General features: G+C 40.8%; 1 protein-coding gene across 1 annotated transcript in view; it reads right to left on the bottom strand.

Annotated features, from left to right (window-relative positions):
- Positions 1–19,065, bottom strand: part of pou6f2 (POU class 6 homeobox 2) — a 173,634-nt gene extending 154,569 nt beyond the window's left edge. The window contains exon 1 of the mRNA XM_060900036.1: positions 18,894–19,065. Within this exon, the coding sequence (XP_060756019.1) occupies positions 18,894–19,047 (154 nt within the window). The 5' untranslated portion in view covers positions 19,048–19,065. The remainder of the gene's footprint in view (positions 1–18,893) is intronic.
- Positions 19,066–21,365: the final 2,300 nt, after the last annotated feature.

Raw genomic sequence — 21,365 nt, 5'->3', positions numbered from 1 at the left:
CAATTTTCCATAGATTCTTTTAGTGCATTATCTTGCACTTTTTTGCTGGTGTCATCAATTTTGCACATGCTTTTTACACACACTAGTATTTATTAAATCTGGGCTTCGATGTGAAGGATGGATTTCAAGAATGATACAAAAAACATATTAATTTTTTTCCTAATTTAATTATAGCCTATTTTTAGCTCTTGGCTCAATCTTACTAATCACATACATGACAACTACTAGTCTAATAAGTATGTGCGTCTTCTGAGACATCGCATTTAATCACAAGCCATCATATTTAAGAAAAGCACTCACGGCCCTTTTCTGTATATACGTATGAGCCTGCAGATGGCCACAGCTGGATGGTGTCACTCTGATGGACAGCTGTCCTTCCCAGCAAAACAGTTAAAGCATGTGTCTGTCTCACAGCGACAGGGAAGTAGTTTGGACTCTGGACCACTCAAGAGCTCTGTAAACAAGTTCTTATTTTAAAATAAGCAATTTTTCCTCAATTATGCATTTGCCATTTATTTACTACTGCATCACATGCGGAGTGTGTTTAGTATGACGTCTGCTATGCAGAGTTGCTTTTTTTTTTCTGAACATAACTTCCCCTTATGCTCCGCACAAAACATTATTTGTGACCAGCTCTTTGTAGAAATTTGAAGAATCCAGATCCAACAAATAGAAACAATGCATCCTAGATCAAAAATTTTCATTCTTGTATGGTCTCATTGAGGGCGGCACGGTGGTGTAGTGGTTAGCACTGTCACTTCACAGCAAGAAGGTCCGGGTTCGAGCCCAGTGGCCGGCGAGGGCCTTTCTGTGTGGAGTTTGCATGTTCTCCCCATGTCTGCGCGGGTTTCCTCCGGGTGCTCCGGTTTCCCCCACAGTCCAAAGACATGCAGGTTAGGCTAATTGGTGGCTCTAAATTGACCGTAGGTGTGAATGTGAGCGTGAATGGTTGTCTATGTGTCAGCCCTGTGATGACCTGGCGACTTGTCCAGGGTGTACCCCACCTCTCGCCCATAGTCAGCTGGGATAGGCTCCAGCTTGCCTGGCGGCTACAGATAATGGATGGATGGATGGATGGATGGATGGATGGTCTCATTGTGTCACTACACTTTTCTCCTTCCCTCCTCTATTTCCACACCTGTGAAGCCACTGCTTCCGTCCTCCACCCCACCTTCTCTGTGAGCTCTATCATGAAGGATCAATACAAATCATCATAAACACTGGCAGACGGAGGGCACTGTCGACGGCCTGCTGCGAATTCTCTCTCTCTCTCTCTCTCTCTCTCAAAATCTCCCACACAAGGTCATCTAGTGCCCTGTCTCAGCACCTAGTGAAGGGTGCAAAAAATGCAAAAAGAGTGAAGCTTTGAAGTCACGGAAACTCCATTCTGCAAGAACAGAGGCACCCGCAATTTTTTTCATTCCATGTCCTTAAGCATGAGCTTGGTGTATGTGCATGGGGCAGGGGTGATAAAAAAAAAAACATTCCTGATAACAAGTGTCTCCAGTTTTCTTTTTCTCTTACACACAAACACACATACGCATCTACCTCTCCTATATATGAACACAGACACACTCTCCTGCCTCTCATCTCCTCAGTCTGTGGTTTCAAAGGAAGCGAATAAGGCAGAAGGACAGAAGGTTATGCATTAGTACTGGTCACTGCTCAAAGAGAAACCGTCATAAATAATAAAGGCTTCAGGAAGACCATCCGGTCTCTTGTTAACGTTTGTGTTCCAAGTCCTGTGCCACACTACATCAGAAAAGCCCAAGATTAATCATTTCAACCACATACTCGAGCTATATGATTAGGTGACTGTTTCAATTATAATGTCCAACAGATAGAGGACCAGAGATGTGATGAGCTGAGAGTGATACTCCAAAGTGCTGACAGCTTTTACATTTTGTATGAAGATGAAAATTTGTTTGTGAATTTCAGCTGATATGCTTCTCCTGTGGGCAGCACAGTGGTGTAGTGGTTAGCACTGTCGCCTCACAGCAAGAAGGTCCTGGGTTCGAGCCCAGGGGCTGATGAGGGCCTTTCTGTGCGGAGCTTGCATGTTCTCCCCGTGTCTGCGTGGGTTTCCTCCGGGTGCTCCGGTTTCCCACACAGTCCAAAGACATGCAGGTTAGGTTAACTAGTGACTCTAAATTGACCGTAGGTGTGAATGTGAGTGTGAATGGTTGTTTGTCTCTGTGTTGGCCCTGTGATGACCTGGCGACTTGTCCAGGGTGTACCCCGCCTTTCGCCCGTAGTCAGCTGGGATAGGCTCCAGCTTGCCTGCGACCCTGTAGAACAGGATAAGTGGCTACAGATAATGGATGGATGGATGGATGGATGGATGGATGCTTCTCCTGTGTCTATTAAAGGTTAGTTTACTACGAAGTGAGGAGGGTGTGTCATTTCTACAGCTATCTTAGGATGAACCAATGTCTATCTACAGTGGGGCAAAAAAGTATTTAGTCAGCCACCAATTGTGCAAGTTCTCCCACTTAAAAAGATGAGAGAGGCCTGTAATTTTCATCATAGGTACACTTCAACTATGAGAGACAGAATGGGGGAAAGAATCCAGGAAATCACACTGTAGGATTTTTAATGAATTAATTGGTAAATTCCTCTGTAAAATAAGTATTTGGTCACCTACAAACAAGCAAGATTTCTGGCTCTCACAGACCTGTAACTTCTTCTTTAAGAGGCTCCTCTGTCCTCCACTCGTTACCTGTATTAATGGCACCTGTTTGAACTCGTTATCAGTATAAAAGACACATGTCCACAACCTTAAACAGTCACACTCCAAACTCCACTATGGCCAAGACCAAAGAGCTGTCAAAGGACACCAGAAACAAAATTGTAGACCTGCACCAGGCTGGGAAGACTGAATCTGCAATAGGTAAGCAGCTTGGTGTGAAGAAATCAACTGTGGGAGCAATTATTAGAAAATGGAAGACATACAAGACCACTGATAATCTCCCTCGATCTGGGGCTCCACGCAAGATCTCACCCCGTGGGGTCAAAATGATCACAAGAACGGTGAGCAAAAATCCCAGAACCACACGGGGGGACTTAGTGAATGACCTGCAGAGAGCTGGGACCAAAGTAACAAAGGCTACCATCAGTAACACACTACGCTGCCAGGGACTCAAATCCTGCAGTGCCAGACGTGTCCCCCTGCTTAAGCCAGTACATGTCCAGGCCCATCTGAAGTTTGCTAGAGAGCATTTGGATGATCCAGAAGAGGATTGGGAGAATGTCATATGGTCAGATGAAACCAAAATAGAACTTTTTGGTAAAAACTCAACTTGTCATGTTTGGAAGAGAAAGAATGCTGAGTTGCATCCAAAGAACACCATACCTACTGTGAAGCATGGGGGTGGAAACATCATGCTTTGGGGCTGTTTTTCTGCAAAGGGACCAGGACGACTGATCCGTGTAAAGGAAAGAATGAATGGGGCCATGTATCGTGAGATTTTGAGTGAAAACCTCCTTCCATCAGCAAGGGCATTGAAGATGAAACGTGGCTGGGTCTTTCAGCATGACAATGATCCCAAACACACCGCCCGGGCAACGAAGGAGTGGCTTCGTAAGAAGCATTTCAAGGTCCTGGAGTGGCCTAGCCAGTCTCCAGATCTCAACCCCATAGAAAATCTTTGGAGGGAGTTGAAAGTCCGTGTTGCCCAGCGACAGCCCCAAAACATCACTGCTCTAGAGGAGATCTGCATGGAGGAATGGGCCAAAATACCAGCAACAGTGTGTGAAAACCTTGTGAAGACTTACAGAAAACGTTTGACCGCTGTCATTGCCAACAAAGGGTATATAACAAAGTATTGAGATGAGCTTTTGTTATTGACCAAATACTTATTTTCCACCATAATTTGCAAATAAATTCTTTAAAAATCAGACAATGTGATTTTCTGGATTTTTTTTCTCATTCTGTCTCTCATAGTTGAAGTGTACCTATGATGAAAATTACAGGCCTCTCTCATCTTTTTAAGTGGGAGAACTTGCACAATTGGTGATTGACTAAATACTTTTTTGCCCCACTGTATCTATCTATCTATCTATCTATCTATCTATCTATCTATCTATCTATCTATCTATCTATCTATCTATCTATCTATCTGTCTATCTATCTATCTATCTGATACATTTGTCCAAGCAACTTACTAGTAAGAGAGAATGCAATCCATGAATATAGCAGGTGAGAGCTAAAAGCCTTGTTCAAGAACCCAAATGCGGTTCTTTGACATTTCTGGGATTTGAACTCTTAATCTAACATGCTCACCTTTCCAGATAGATATTTAGGGAAAAAATCAGGGAGAGTAAAATTGCACAATTTTTGCACAAAGATCGTTTTTGACATGTCATGATGGTACAGATCAGTGACATCACGATTCATGCCTACTATGGTAACTGTGAGAAAACAATAGCATGAGAAGATACATTAATCTAATTGAAATTCAGTTCAATGAGCCGTGTGGTACTAAGTAGAGTTGCTGCATCATACCGTAGCTCCAGTGTCCCTGGTTCAATTCTGACCTTGGTTTATTGTCTGTGTGGAGTTTCTCTGAGTGTTGTCCGAATGACAGTGTGAATTACATCTGGGTTGTCTGGTTTCCTCCAAAACAAACTAGTTGTATTAGATGTGATAAACTGGTGCATGGTAGTGTAGTGGTTATCACTTTTGCCTCATAGCAAGAAGGTTCTGGGTTTGAGCCCAGTGGCTGACGGTGGCCTTTCTGTGTGGAGTTTGTATGTTCTCCCCGTGTCTGCGTGGGTTTTCTCCGGGTGCTCCGGTTTCCCCCACAGTCCAAAGACATGCAGGTTAGGTTAACTAGTGACTCTAAATTGTCCAAGTGTGTGAATGGTTGAGATGAAAAACTTCTATAATAATCCAGTAGAAGGCAACAGGAAACCACGACTGTAATGTTCCCTCGAAGGTGTGATAGATGTCAGAGCTGGACCTGCTATCAGGCAGAACAGCAAAGAAGAAGAAACTGGTGTGAGTGTATATGTGTATAGTGCCCTGATGTCCCAGAATGATAGGTTATCTTGTGTAAATAAAACTCTGATTCAACACACAATAAAGATGTAAACTTAATCAACTTAAGCCTTACAGTGTAGTTTCTGTTAAACCAGTGTCACTTTAATCTCCATGGATGCACAGTAACACACACGGTGTTGTTTGTCCAGCATGTCCAACGCTTTAGGTGTCGCGTGTTATTGTAAGTGTACAGTATATGCCTGTTGTTATATGAATATCATCCTGATTTGTTTTCTCTGGCCCGAGACCATCCTCCAAAATATTTTTCATTTATTAACGTTAAAAGTATGTAAGTAAGTAAGTAAGTTTAATTTGTATAGCACATTTAAACACAGCATACACTGACCAAAGTGCTGTACAGAGTCAATATTTAAAAGACAAATGATCAAAAGAAAAATAAAAAATAAATAAATAAAATAAAACTATAATAATAACAACAATAACAATAAGCTGATGGTTAAGGAAAGGCCAAGGAGTAGAGATGGGTTTTTAGCCTAGATTTAAAGGCAGAGATGGAGGGAGCAAATCTGATGTCCGGTGGGAGCTGATTCCAGAGGCGTGGAATGTAGAAACCATTACAAAAAAAAGTCAACTATTGAATACAAAGGAGTCCTACTGAAATATCACAGTTAGCAGATGCTCTGATCCAGAGCAACATACAACAAACCCAGAGAGCAGTTGGGGGTTAGGTACCTTGCTCAAAGGCACTTCAGCTATTCTTGCTAGTCCAGGGAATTGAACCAGTAACCTTCTGGTCCCAAATCTGCCTCTGTTACCATTACACCATGGCTTCCCCCGATACAGTAGCTAGAAATACACTAACTATACATATCAAATCTTTATAATACTTTTCTTTTAATATCGCGGCACTTTTTTTAAATTGTTGTCTTATTTCAAGATGAACCCACATTTCATTTTTAGTTCTTCGCAATTTTTTTTTTTTTGTAAAAAAGTGTGCTGTTTTCTATAGGGTATGCAAACCTTTGCACTCAACTATATCAATTTGGAACCTTAACCGATGCAAAGTGTTTCCAGCAAGATCATTATTACAATCCACAAATCTCATCTCATCTCATTATCTCTAGCCGCTTCATCCTTCTACAGGGTCGCAGGCAAGCCGGAGCCTATCCCAGCTGACTACGGGTGAAAGGCGGGGTACACCCTGGACAAGTCGCCAGGTCATCACAGGGCTGACACATAGACACAGACAACCATTCACACTCACATTCACACCTACGCTCAATTTAGAGTCACCAGTTAACCTAACCTGCATGTCTTTGGACTGTGGGGGAAACCAGAGCACCCGGAGGAAACCCATGCGGACACGGGGAGAACATGCAAACTCCACACAGAAAGGCCCTCGCCGGCCACGGGGCTCGAACCCGGACCTTCTTGCTGTGAGGCGACAGCGCTAACCACTACACCACCGTGCCGCCCACAATCCACAAATATATTTAGAAAATACTTTATATTCAAGCCTTTCATACCCTTTTTTCTGCACGCAACTATTTTTTTTTTATTAATCCATTATAAAAATTTGAAACACTACTTCCCTGAAGCCTGTTTCAGAAACAAAAGTAGGCCTCGGCAGTACAACTCCTAAATGGCCATCCCGCCTTCAATCCTGTGCTTGAACAGCATCTTACCTGTAGCTATGGGCACTACAGATGCATTAGCGAGCAGATTACACATGCTTGGTAGAAACACATTAGTTAGATGGGAACAGGGTGTCAGCTGTAAGCAGATGACTGAAGGCCATGTCTATAATGAGATCTAACTCCTTAGAAGAGGCACTTGGGGTCACTGGGCTCTATTTACACAAGCTGGTCTCATTGTTTGTGTGTGTGTGTGTGTGTGTGTGTCACTTTATTACCTAGTCCCAGCAAAGCACATCAAGGCTCTCGTTGCATTAGGACCAATCCCTCCTTCTCCCTATTCATGGATAAGCTGATTACACAAACATAATGTGCATGTTTTGTTCTGGGGCCTGCAAGGGAGGGATTTTAAGAGCATAATGCCTAGTGTGTGTGTGTGTGTGTGTGTGTGTGTGAGTGTGTGTGTGTGTGTGTGTGTATACTTATATGTGTATGGAGCAATCCAGGATAAGGAGGTAGTACTAATTTTGCTTGTGGCTAACCATTAAAACAAACAAATTTATGTCTCCGGGACACTTTTTGGATTATAAGTAGAGTAGAGATACATTTGGATGGCTTTGAAAATGCACTAAAGTGTCAAAATACGTTTCTTCCACTAGACATAACATGACTGTCGTCCTGCGCCTAGTAAACATTTGAAATGTGCAATTTTGATATTACTCTTCATACAAGAACAGTGAAGCATAAACCATATCCATCTGTCCATAACAGATACATTTTCCTCTCAAAGTCCCCCTTAATTACACAAATCAATACACATTTTTTTTAATCTATTCACCTTTTTTTTTTCTCTCTCACTCTCTCTTTCTGCTGAAGGTGACCCCTGGGCTGAAACGTGTCCTCCATTTCAGCAGATTCGGTATAAGTGCTGGCCATTTGGCTTGGACGTTAAGTGTACAAAATGAGTGGTCTTGTCTTTTCGGCCCTCTCGTTCTGACAGGCTGATGATAGAAGCATCACATCCCAGGTCCCCAATAAAACGTATAGTGACAAGAGATGAAGCTTTGGTCACTGAATATAATGCTGGATTGTGCTTTGGAGTGCCTTATTATCTTGTCTCAGGAGGGTGGAGAGAAGAAGGATCTCACAGAAAAAGAGTAGATGCCACACTGTACCATCACACACAAACACACACTACATTGGCCTTCTAACCACCTCTTTTCATTGACAATAAACAGCACAAGTTGTATGTGGCAGCTTGAATGCAAAGTAGAAGAAATGATCTTTTTAAAAGAAGAGTGTACATGCCATATAGATTCAAAGGAGATGAGAGGGTTTTTTTGTTGTTTATTTTATTTTATTTTTATTTTTTGGAGTCAGCATGGCTTGGCTGTTAATGATAATCCACACAAAGACCCCACATGGGAGTGGCACAACCCAAACGTGGCACAATCACCCATCCATTATCTTGTAGCCGCTTTATCCTGTTCTACAGGGTCGCAGGCAAGCTGGAGCCTATCCCAGCTGACTACGGGCGAAAGGCGGGGTACACCCTGGACAAGTCGCCAGGTCATCACAGGGCTGACACATAGACACAGACAACCATTCACACTCTCATTCACACCTACGGTCAATTTAGAGTCACCAGTTAACCTAACCTGCATGTCTTTGGACTGTGGGGGAAACCGGAGCACCTGGAGGAAACCCACGTGGACACGGGGAGAACATGCAAACTCCACACAGAAAGGCCCTCGCCGGCCACTGGGCTCGAACCCAGGACCTTCTTGCTGTGAGGCAAGAAGGTCCTGGGTTCGAGCCCAGTGGTTTATTTACATGAATGTGGTTGCACCACCCCACCGGTGGCACAATCACATTCGTGTAAATAAACCACTGTGTTCAAAAGCCTTTTAACTAAAATCACTATTTTTATTAATTATTACTTCTAGAAATTAATACCTTAAAGCAAAATAATAATAATAATAATAATAATAATAATAATAATAATAATAATGGGCAGCACGGTGGTGTAGTGGTTAGCGCTGTCGCCTCACAGCAAGAAGGTCCGGGTTCGAGCCCTGTGGCCGGCGAGGGCCTTTCTGTGTGGAGTTTGCATGTTCTCCCCGTGTCTGTGTGGGTTTCCTCCAGGTGCTCCGGTTTCCCCCACAGTCCAAAGACATGCAGGTTAGGTTAACTGGTGACTCTAAATTGACCGTAGGTGTGAATGTGAGTGTGAATGGTTGTCTGTGTCTATGTGTCAGCCCTGTGATGACCTGGCGACTTGTCCAGGGTGTACCCCGCCTCTCGCCCATAGTCAGCTGGGATAGGCTCCAGCTCGCCTGCGACCCTGTAGAAGGATAAAGCGGCTACAGATAATGACATGAGAGATGAGATAATAATAATGGTCACTGTTGGACTATTGTATAACGACTTTTTTTTTTAATTTAGTTTAGTGGTGTTTTTCCAAATAAAATATTTTTAATGCTAATATTTTTAAGTATTCCATATCTGTCTGTATGAAACTCAATTTCATTGGCAAGCGAAACAGTTAATAGAACAACTCAGCTAGAATATCTCATCTTCTCCTATTCTCTCCCTGTTCTGCTGAGTCAAACGTGCTTTGGGGGGGGGGGGGGGGGAGTCAACAATGGAAGCATCTTTCTAAGAACTTACTGTATGTGATATCAACTTTCACCAAAAAAAAAAATCCAAATACCATGAAAAAATTACAACCATATTCTGGAAAACAGGTTCTAATTTGCTTCTAGTTTTGGGATACAGCTATAGCACCCAGTGTGCAGGATAGTTATCTGCTGGCTGCTATTCCATATAACATCCACATACATTCATTCATGGTCAGTAAATGCTTTATCCTGGTCAGGGTTGAGAAGGATACAAAGCCTATCCAGGGAATGCTGGCTAGCAATTGGGGTTCTAATTGTTTCCCACTCATATTACATTTTTTTTTTAAAAAAAAGGGTGCAAAGTAAATGTAAAAGATATATAACACGGGTCATGTGTCCTTTTCAACAAGGTATGCATTTTCAAATAAATAATATATCCAATCTACAGCATCATTTGCTTCGCTCCAGCCCACTGTGACTACACCTGAAATATAATCATTAAAATATCCATCCATCCATTATCTGTCGCTGCTTATCCTGTTCTGCAGGGTCGCAGGCAAGCTAGAGCCTGTCCCAGCTGACTACGGGCGAGAGGCGGGGTACACCCTGGACAAGTCGCCAGGTTATTGCAGGGCTCATTAAAATATTTTTAATCATATTATTTTTGCATTATTGTATGAATCCATTTCATGCTTGAAGCATCCATTATACGGTAAGTTGGGATTTTTTTTCTGATTCATAAAGATCTTGGAAAATATATATACTTTGAAACCACAACCCTGTTACTGATGTTATACAGGGTGTTTCAAAAAAATTGATATCATTTCACAATCTAATAACTTTGCCAATTCTCATTCAGTTGACCTCAAATTTTAACAGCATGTGTGGAAACAGGTCAAAATTTTATGTTTAATGTTTGTTTTTATCCTTTTAGGTATAGAAATTCCATTCACTGGAAAAGAAAAGGCGTTTTGTGTGCTAGAGTACACTCGAACAAGACTGTGCAGCATGCATTTATGAGAGAGAGAATTCTCTAAAAATGCACCGACTGCAATGCAGATTTGGATACGGCACAAAAAGTTCAGAGGAAGGCTGTTTGTGCAGCAGGGCAAAAGGATCTGGAGAACCACCAGCATCGGAAGAGACGGTCGAGCGGGTTTGCGAATATTGAAAATTTGTGAAATCGTTCATGGAATCGACATACCTTTGAATTTCTCATTCATATTTTGAGGAATAAATCTTATATTGCTCAACATTAAGCCTGTTCAGTTTCATTTGCCTCGACTATGTAGTTTCTGGGATATCTCATCTCATCTCATCTCATTATCTCTAGCCGCTTTATCCTGTTCTACAGGGTCGCAGGCAAGCTGGAGCCTATCCCAGCTGACTACGGGTGAAAGGCGGGGTACACCCTGGACAAGTCGCCAGGTCATCACAGGGCTGACACATAGACACAGACAACCATTCACACTCACATTCACACCTACGGTCAATTTAGAGTCACCAGTTAACCTAACCTGCATGTCTTTGGACTGTGGGGGAAACCGGAGCACCCGGAGGAAACCCACGCGGACACGGGGAGAACATGCAAACTCCGCACAGAAAGGCCCTCACCAGCCACGGGGCTCGAACCCGGACCTTCTTGCTGTGAGGCGACAGCGCTAACCACTACACCACCGTGCCACCCTTTTTAAACACCCTGATAAATATATTGATAAGTGACTAAATTTAAATTGTACCATTAACATAGATATTTGTTGGGGCATTTGTTAATTCTTTGCTTGAAAAAAAAAACCTCAACCCTGTTACACCTTTAAGAAAAAATAATAAAGCATGTGGAGGTTTTTTTTTCCCAGTGATTAAATGTTTTCTTAGATTTAGTATTGTATAATGGAAAAAAAGAAAAAGTTTAATTTTAATTTTTAAGGGCGAGGCTAAAAGGTTAAATGTCAGCGCAATCATGGAATCACCCAATGTACCGCAAAGCACCATCCACACACACCTTCACATATTTATTCACACCTAGGGGCAATTTTGATCCATCAACTGTCATGTTTTTAGGAGCTGTGAGACAGCAATGCTACCCACTGCATCATCATGCCACCCTGCTATACATGTCTTCAAATTTCAATTTCAATTCATTTCCAGTTTTGTTGACAAGAATCTTGGGAACCCTTCAAATGTCTCCACACAACACATATTGCACCCTCCACACTAGAGGCAGCAGATTATGACATATAAACCTGACCAAACTTTGATAGCCAAAAAGTTGAATTATAAGAATAAGTTGAATATTTATTTCATCTTCATTAATATCATGTTGGGTGGCACGGTGGTGTAGAGGTTAGCGCTGTCGCCTCACAGCAAGAAGGTCGGGTTTGAGCCCCGTGGCCGGCAAGGGCCTTTCTGTGTGGAGTTTGCATGTTCTCCCCGTGTCCGCGTGGGTTTCCTCCGGGTGCTCCAGTTTCCCCCACAGTCCAAAGACATGCAGGTTAGGTTAACTGGTGGCTCTAAATTGAGCGTAGGTGTGAATGTGAGTGTGAATGGTTGTCTGTGTCTATGTGCAGCCCTGTGATGACCTGGCGACTTGTCCAGGGTGTACCCCGCCTTTCACCCGTAGTCAGCTGGGATAGGCTCCAGCTTGCCTGCGACCCTGTAGAACAGGATAAAGCAGCTAGAGATAATGAGATGAGATGAGATAATATCATGTTTCACGGATAACATAAGGCAAGGATGTTTTCATATCAGGAATATCAAAGGAAGTTGCTGCTACTCCCGATTAGGGGTCACCACAACAGATCTCAATCCGCATGTTAGATTTGGCACAGTTTTACACCAAATGCCCTTCCTGATGCAACCTTCCCCATTTATCCAGGCTTGGGACCGGCACCAAGAGTACGCTTACGCACCCCCAGTGGCTGGATTGCCACACTACATAAAATAATTTCTCTAAGCGTTGAGAAGATTTTTGCTAAGGAATCTTGCCATTCATACACCTGACCATCACAGCCATACGTATGTGAGCTTTTTATCAAACTATTATCACAAAGCTGGAACCACACAACTGCATGTCACAATAGACAATAGGATGTCTTAGGATGCTGTAGTATTAAGAATTCCCTTCACTGGAACTAAAGGGCCTAAACCTCTTCCAGCTTGTCAATGCCCCTGTACACAAAGTGAGATTTATAAAGACATAATTTGTTAGTGTGGAAGACGGCCTGCACACAGCCCTGAACTCAACCCCACTGAACAACTGTGGGATGAACTGGAATGTTGACTGTGTGCTACACTTCTTTACCGAGCAATGTCTGTCCTCACTGATGCTCAAGTGGGCGAATAGGCAAACCCCACAGCCATGGTCCAAAACTGAGTGGAAAGCCTTCCCTGAAGAATGGAGGTTATTATAACAAAAAGGGGATTAAATCAGGAATGTACGAGTGGACTGTACAATAAGCACATATAGTTGTGATGGTCAGGTGTCCACATACTTTTGGCCATATAGTATATCCACTTTTTTGAATGGATCAAATTCTCTATAGGTAACAAATTGTCCTATCATGAATTGTCCTAGCATGAACTTATCACGCTGTCATTCAGTGAAATCTTAGTTTTATGTTTCAAACAGTCTGAATCAAATGAAATTGCATAATGGATAATATTAAAAATGCATGCATAAAAGATTGTCAAATGGTGTGGAGATCCTTCATCCTTATGTTCTATTAAATATGAAATATACACATAAAGACGCATGTCATTTATTAGTATTATTATTATTATTAGTAGTAGTAGTAGTAGTAGTAGTAGTAGTAGTAGTAGTACACTGAATTTAAATAAAATAAGGAATTAATTAGGAATTAATCTATTTGTTGAGCACAAGAAAAAAAAAGATTGTTAGAGACATAACATCACTTGTATTAATAAGCTTTGTATTCATTTTCCAGTTTCCTTATGTTCAGTTTCAAATTTAGTCTTCTGTATATCTCAAGTTAGATTGCTATATTCTGTATATTTCACACCCAGTGTTCCCAGGATAGGCTCCAGATCCACCTGAGGTGTGTGTGTATATATATATATATATATATATATATATATATATATATATATATATATATATATATATATATAAAAGCCCTGTGATGACCTGGCGACTTGTCCAGGGTGTACCCCGCCTTTCGCCCGTAGTCAGCTGGGATAGGCTCCAGCTTGCCTGCGACCCTGTAGAACAGGATAAAGCAGCTAGAGATAATGAGATGAGATGAGATGAGATGAGATGAGATGAGATGAGATATAAGCCCTGTGATAACCTGGTGACTTGTCCAGGGTGTACCCCGCCTCTTGCCCATAATCAGCTGGGATAGGCTCCAGCTTGCCCGCAACCCTGTACAGGATAAGCAGCTACAGATAATGGATGGATATATATATATATATATATATATATATATATATATATATATATATATAGAGAGAGAGAGAGAGAGAGAGAGAGAGAATGATGTTTACAAGTAGCGTACACAAACTCTGACATAATTTTAGTTACTTCTGAATAAGAAACCAAGCATATAGAGACCCAGCAAGCAACACAGCACTGACAGCACAAATACAATCAACTCAGCACTTTCCTTCCAGGTCTCTTCCTTCCTTTTCTCATGTATTTACTGAGTTCCCTGCTCTTATCAAACTTTGAGCCGATCCGTTTTATCAGACGGGGTTCCCTTTATCTGTAAAGTAAATTCCACAAACCCCATCGATACAAAATGAATTAATGAGCATGATAAATATTAGGTTCGTTATTTCTATGCATACAGTAACATTTTGGCAAATTATTGGAGCCTTAGAGCTTTTTTCATTACTGTTTTTATGAATTATTTCTACATGTTTAATATAATGTAAGAAAAAGAATCAGACCCTAGTCTGAGAAGCGTTATACACCATGCGCTCAGTCACATCGTCCTTTACAACCCTTCAACAAAAACATAGGCTGACTGCAAATCTGCAAAAGTTCAATAATTCCATCCAATTCTAAAGTACATTAAGTATTCTAAATTGACCACTGATTACCAATTTTATTTAATATCACACATTTGCATGCAGATACTGTACAGCGCGGTCCAAAAGTCAGTAAAGAGCAGTAATGAAAATGCTTCTATTTTGCCTTCTTTTTTTATTTTAATACAACAATTTTCATTACAAATTAAATTTTTTGCCATTGAGTGAAAATTAGAATGTTTTAAATATTTATATGAATTTCAGCGTTTATTAGTATGACAGCGTGCACTCAAGTTGGCAAAACTTGCGATCCATTTTAGATCAAATCCAGTAGAATGAAACACTCTTCAATAGAAGAGATTAGCCAAGAGGAAAATCTGACCTTTTGTACAAAGCAGTTAACAAGGTCAAGATCACAAATTTGTTTACATTTAAATAGTGGCCTAGAAATAGTGCAGAATCTAGAACTGAACTTTTACTTTTTTGTTATAAACATTTCATTATTCAAAAAACCTTCTGTTTATACCTTATTATATATGAGAATAAAAATCCCAGATTTTCAGTGTGGTCTCAGACTTTAGGACCCCATTGTATGTGGCTATAAGGTTAAGAATATTAGTACTGGTTTAACATTAAATGTTTAGCGATAAATGTATTCATTTTAAATACATGCCTGTGTTTGTGTGTGTGATTGCTTACGGTCATGACAGCTGAGAGAGTCAGATGATGAGCTGAAAACATGAAGGTGAAGAATGACAAAAAAAATGCAGCCAACAAAAGCAGGTTTTGATGCTTATTAAAGAAAATTGTAACTCGGGCTTTATGAAGTAGTTACCTCTCTCTCTCTCTCTCTCTCTCTCTCTGTCTCTCTCGCTCTCTTCGTGAATCTTGCCTTGGGATATCCTTAAAAATTCATCAGACTGACAATGGAATCCTCCAGACCAATCAGGGAGCTGACAGTGAGAGCCAAATGGGGATCTAAGAGAGATCCCCCACCCAATTCATACACACACACACACACACACAGCAACCAATCCTTCCAAATAAGCAGAGGCCTGCTGTGCTAACACTCTATCTCCTTAATGTCAAGCCACATCATGGTCCCAGTTCCATCCCAAAAGACAAAGAAAAATAATTTACTGATAGAAGAAAATATCCTATCCACTGTCTACGCAGGCATCCAAAAGCTCTTTCTTCCTTAACACACACACACACACATCCATGTTATGTTGGTTGGCATTCATAAGGGGGGTTGCTGATGTCTGATGTATAATTTATTTCAAAACACCAACCCATGCTCTTTCTACTTCTCTTTCAATGTCTGATGTAATGCTGTGAATACCTACCTCAGTCTAATGAAAGAGAATTTAGCACATTCTCAAATGCTGTTAGCCGTGATGGAGTCATCAATGTCTTTTAGACAAATGACACTTACTTAGCAATGTTGATGAAAGAGGTGAAGCTGGGTGTACAGTACTATTCAAATAACATGAGGGTGCCACTAATCTAACAGATTTCTTCCTTATAAATCTCTCAGTTGACTAATCAGCTCGTATTTTTACATTTAAACGTATTTATTTGTCAGATGCTTTCATCCAAAGTGACTAGATGATGCAATGTACAAGCAAAGTAACTGGTACAAATCTCTCATAAGTTTCCACTAACCAGGAAAAAGTGCATGAGAGTTGATGGAAGAACTAAAAACACAACGGAGAGAGAGAGAGAGAGAGAGAGAGACTTAAACATAAACATTGGAACATTAGCAAGATACACTAAAGGCAAGTATAAATTCATAAATAACAAACTGAAATTTAAAAAAAAAAGACAATTAGCTCACTAAGGTCTTGGCTTATTATTTAATTATTCATCCTAGAGCATTTTATTAAGAAACCACGATGAATTATTCAGTAACTACAGTGAAACTAATAAAAAGAAAGTTATTTAAAAACTGAGCTTTACAACAAGCACATCAACAATAAAGTCTATTTCGATGGATTCTACTTTAAGTTTACAAACTCTTGCAAGTTCATGCATTCTTTCTTTTATCTTCAGTAAGCGCTTCATCCTGGTCCGGAGCCCATCCCGGAACCCTGAATACGAGGTGGGAATACAGTTTGAATGAGACGCCAGTTCATCATAGGACACCATGAATACACATATTCACACATTCGTTCGCACCTAGAAGCTTATTTAGCGTCCACCTACTGCCATATTTTTGGACTGTGGTAGGAAACCAGAGAACCCGGAGGAAGCCCACATGGAAACGGGGAGAACATGCACAGAATCTCCATACAGACAGTAAGCCAAGCTCAGGATTGAAGCAGGGATCCTGGAACTGTGAGACTGCAGCGCTACCCACTGTGCAGTATGGCAAGCTGGGTTTGAAAATATCTGTTACAATACTGCAGCACATGGATATAGTAAAAAAAAAAAAGTAAAAGAAAGAAGAAAGAAAGAAAGAAAGAAAGAAAGAAAGAAAGAAAGAAAGAAAGAAAGAAGCCTATATTGATTCATACAATATGTTGCTCAGTCAGGACTTGAAAGTCATCTGAACATCTAAATATACTGACATAAAGTACATATTTTCATAATACTATATTAAAATGCCTGTTTATTCAAAATGAATAAATTGAAAAAGGAGTAAAAGGTGTAAAAGGTGTAAAATACCCAACTTATACCGATATCTAATGCAAACAGAAAAATGAAACTTCTGCGATATTATTTTGTGAAGCTGCAGAAGTATGTCATCCTTTGAAATGACCAATATTGCATTTTATTTCTTTAGTTAAGTTTTCATTTTACCTTCTGAATATACTGTATGTCGCAAGCAGTAGGAAAAATCCCTTTTGACTTTGAATAATTACTGTATATCTATATACAGTAGATGTGGAGATACATTCCTCTCTGTGTGTGTGTGTGTGTGTGTGTGTGTGTGTGTGTGTGTGTGTGTGTGTGTGTGTGTGTGTGCACGCACATGTGCTTGAACACAGACAAATGTGTGTTTTAGGGAGAGAACAACAAAAGTCAAAACACCAAAAACTATGTAAATGAAAATGAAAAGTTACCAAAAAAGTAGACGTGAACTTATGTAAATAAAGCAAAATGAGTTCACTACAGGCCAGAGAAATCAATTTTGAATATATATTTTAAAAAAGAAAAAAAAACAGAATAATGTTGTAAAGTGAAGTACAAGAGCGTTGCTGGTTTAATGTATTTGTTGGCCTTAAATATAGCTCACTGCAAGCATGTAATTTAATATCGAATTTCAGATCATTCAAATAAAAAGTTAAATCTTGAAGATATTATACCCAATATATGCAACTGTATTAAATTATACTCAGCGTGTAGAGTAATGTTATAGGATTTTTTTTTTAGTTTCTTTACGCTTGTCCCTTTATTTTAATAAGGGCTTGTCTTTGAATTTCTCCTATGCATACTTAAAAATAAATCACAAAAAACAGTCATGCAAAAGGAACTTACAGGAATTTACAATCTTGGTTTTTATAGTAATATTCAACCTCATAATAAAAGGAAGAAAACTAATATAAACCTGGAAAGCAGGTTTGCCTGATAGCACTTGATTTTTACGCACTATACTAATATATTAGCATAATAATAATAATAATAATAATAATAATAATAATAATAATAATAATAATAACAGCAAGTTTGGCTATATCAGCAATAACATTATAAAACATAACTAATAAAAAGTTATTTTTGCATATTTGAAGTAATTTCTCATAAATTACTCAAGAATACAGAGAGATACAGTTGAAGAAAGAAAAGAGAGTGAGAGAATGGAAAAAGTGAGTCTCTCTCTCCACACAACAATCACATTTCTCTCCCCCTTAGGCATCCCACCTTTCTCTCATTTTTATCTCCAGTCTCAGCCAAGGAGATTGCAAATGTGAAGAAATGTCACCCGGTGTGACAGATGAGTGCGTCTGCGTCTCCTGTTGCCAGTTTGCCCCAGATTCTGTCATACTTATTTTTTCCTGCATTCTGAAGGAAAAGCGATGTCCTTACGTGCAGCAGGGCTGCATCCCAAAGCTTCACCATCCAAAAAGATTTTGGACATTTCTACGATAAGGAAACTTCTTCTTAGTGCAATAAAACTTTACATATATTTACGGCGATCATCAACAGAACACACGCTGCGAGTTGTTTAACTTCACAGTAATGTGATACACTGGCACACAACGATTCACTGGCTGAGTGGAGTACAGTGCATTATTCCTTCAAAACAGAAGCACGGATTTACGAAATAATAAGTGAAACAACTTCTCCCAAGTCGATTCAAATATGATGGACACTTTCTCTCTAAACTCTGAACGTGTACTTCATCCAACACTTTTACAGTCCTGACAGCTGCCATTTTATCAGCACTTGCTAAAACTCCTCCAAGCGAAACTTTATAACTCACCTCTTACTTGTATGTGCGCGCACACACACACACACACACACACACACACACACACACACACACACACACACACACACAACAACAACAATAACAACTATTCTCTTTAATCCCTTGGCTGTGCCATGTGTGGCCCCAAAGCTTGGTGATCAAATCGACAGAGCTGAGAACTAAAAGATGGGCAGAGACAAAAGAGGTGAGGATGATGAAGGGGATGTACTCACCATACAGCTTGTCTTCGGCATCCGGAGGCAGCAGGAGAGGTTCCTCATTAGTCTCGCTGTCCGGGCTGGGAGCCCTCTCGTCCTCGCGCAGCTCTGCGCCTTCCATCTCTCCTCGCAGGGAGAGCAGCGGCTTGCTCAGCTGCCCAGTGATCATTGGAGCCTGGAGCAGGAAGGAGAGATGGAAGGAGGAGGGGAGAATCACTGGTTAGCACTTGGGTTCTCTGGCTTGCTGTCGCTCTCAAATACACACACACACACACACACACACACACACACACACACACACACACACACACACACACATACTCGCATGTGCTCTCTGCTGTTCCTCTTCTTCTGCTCTCTCCACCTTTTGCTCTCTCTCTCTATCTCTCTCTCTCGCTCTCCAGTGCTGATCACTCATTCACACACCTCTCTCTCTCTCTCTCTCTCTCTCTCTGCTGCCTGAACTAGCTCTCATGGACTGGAGAGATTCAGAACGATTCCATTTGTGTCCTATGTGCCCCAAAGGCCTTATTCATATACTTTATTTTCTCACGTATTACAGTGCAATAACTCTTATTGTGCAACTATGTTCAGTTGTTCAAAAGTATCCAGTGAATCATTTGTTTATTTTGCTCCTTCTCCGTTACAGGTAAAATGATTTAAAAAAAAAAAAAAAAGCTTAAATCTGCAGCTTAAAACAATTCTATTTTAAAAAATTGCAGTACTTCAGCATAAGAGTTGGCACAACAGGCGCCATTGTGAATTTTAATGGCACACTTCAGTCAAGTACCTACAGAAATTTACATATACTCTTAATTGCCCCAATTCATATTTCCACTCTTGCAATCAGCGTAACTCATTCCAGAGAGCACTTTTATGAGGCTCCATAAAAAAACTCAGCATTCCATAATCATGTTATGTGTTAATTCGAATCACAAGTGTAAAACTCCCACAGCAGCGTGGGCAGTTGGTACTTCATGATAATTTGCAGATAAAAAATATATTTTAAAATAATAATAATAATAATAATAATAACTTACCGAAATGGTGTCTCCAGATTCAAAGTGAAATTAGCTGAAGAGCTAGTAGTAAATACTGTATATCCAAAGATTAGCAAGATCAGCGCTAGAAATTTAGCAGCCTTTGACTCTTCACGAAGGCCAAAACAGGATCTGACAGGAAAAGCATCGGCTGGTTCAAGTCTGGGGTCGCCTCTAGAGATTCACCAGAGATGTCACCTCTACTCTCTTTTCCTCTCTCCTCTCTCCATCTCTGTCTCTTGTTCTGCCCCTCCTTCCTTAGATGTACCTCCTCCCTGCTTTCCTGATGCTGAAGCACATCATAAACAAATTCAGGCAGGAGGAAAAAAGAAACGTCTCCTCTCCCTCCCGCTGCCTTATTTAAGGAGAAGTTTCTGCCTTTCTGCCTAAGTGGCTCTGAAATAGGGACAGGTGATCAGTTCGAATCTATCCTGAAAGGAGAAGCAGGAAAAGGGTGGTGGTGGTGGGTGGGTGGTGGGGGTGTTGGTTGTGAATGAAGGAGGTGGAGGGGTGATGTGGCTACCCAGATCTCCACATCACCATATTTGCACGCACCCCCCCCCCCCCCCCCCCCCCAAACACACACACACAGCCAGGGTGTTTCAATGATTGCGGGCCCTCAGGGGCCGCTGTAAGTGCACTCATCAGCCCAAGCACTGCAGACTTTGATGTGACACATGATAATCTATGAAAATGTTAATCAATAGGAATAGTTTAAGCTGTCATTGGTGAAGCAGACCAGTCAATACTCATATACACAGCAACAATGTCGCTTGTCATCGCTTTGCTGGAGTTCGGGTTTTGTTTTGTTTTTTTTGCCAAGCACTTAAGCACAAGAAACTCAACGATGCATCAATATGCCCCCCGCGCTGTCTCCTTGCCAGAGAGGTAAACACATTTTCCACCGCTCCTGAACGATAGTGCCTCTCACTCTGCATTCATTTAAACCAGCATCCCCCTCCATCTATCCCTCCATTCATCCATCCATCCCTTCTTCTCTTTGAGTTGCATGGATAGGTCCAGTGGAGGGCAAAATTAATACCTAATTGAATAGTGCAGTCATCAAAATAATCAATACTTTTTTATTATTTATTCTTTACAGTCCGGTGACCGGTTGAGAGCTGAGAAGAGCTGAGGGAGCGAGGGAGAGAGAGAGAGAGAGAGAGAGAGAGAGAGAGCACAGTGTAATTTTCACTGCAGGCTGGACACACAATAAAACAAGGAAAATTATGACAGAGCAGAGGGGAAAATTTCAGAAGGGACAGGGTATCTTTCTACATCTCTCGACAACTTATTTTCGACAGAAGTGCACCCTTTAAAGAGCATCCTTTCTCCTTCATAATGTCTGATTTTTATTGAAATGTAATATCATGTTACGCAAAAGCGCATGGAATGCCGACTGTCTTCAGGTTATAATCCAATTTCAAAAAGAGCCGTCGGTAGTACG

This window comes from Neoarius graeffei, chromosome 19 (genome assembly GCF_027579695.1).
Source record: "Neoarius graeffei isolate fNeoGra1 chromosome 19, fNeoGra1.pri, whole genome shotgun sequence".
Lineage (NCBI taxonomy): Eukaryota > Metazoa > Chordata > Actinopteri > Siluriformes > Ariidae > Neoarius > Neoarius graeffei.
This window is presented reverse-complemented; position numbering and strand designations above follow the sequence as displayed.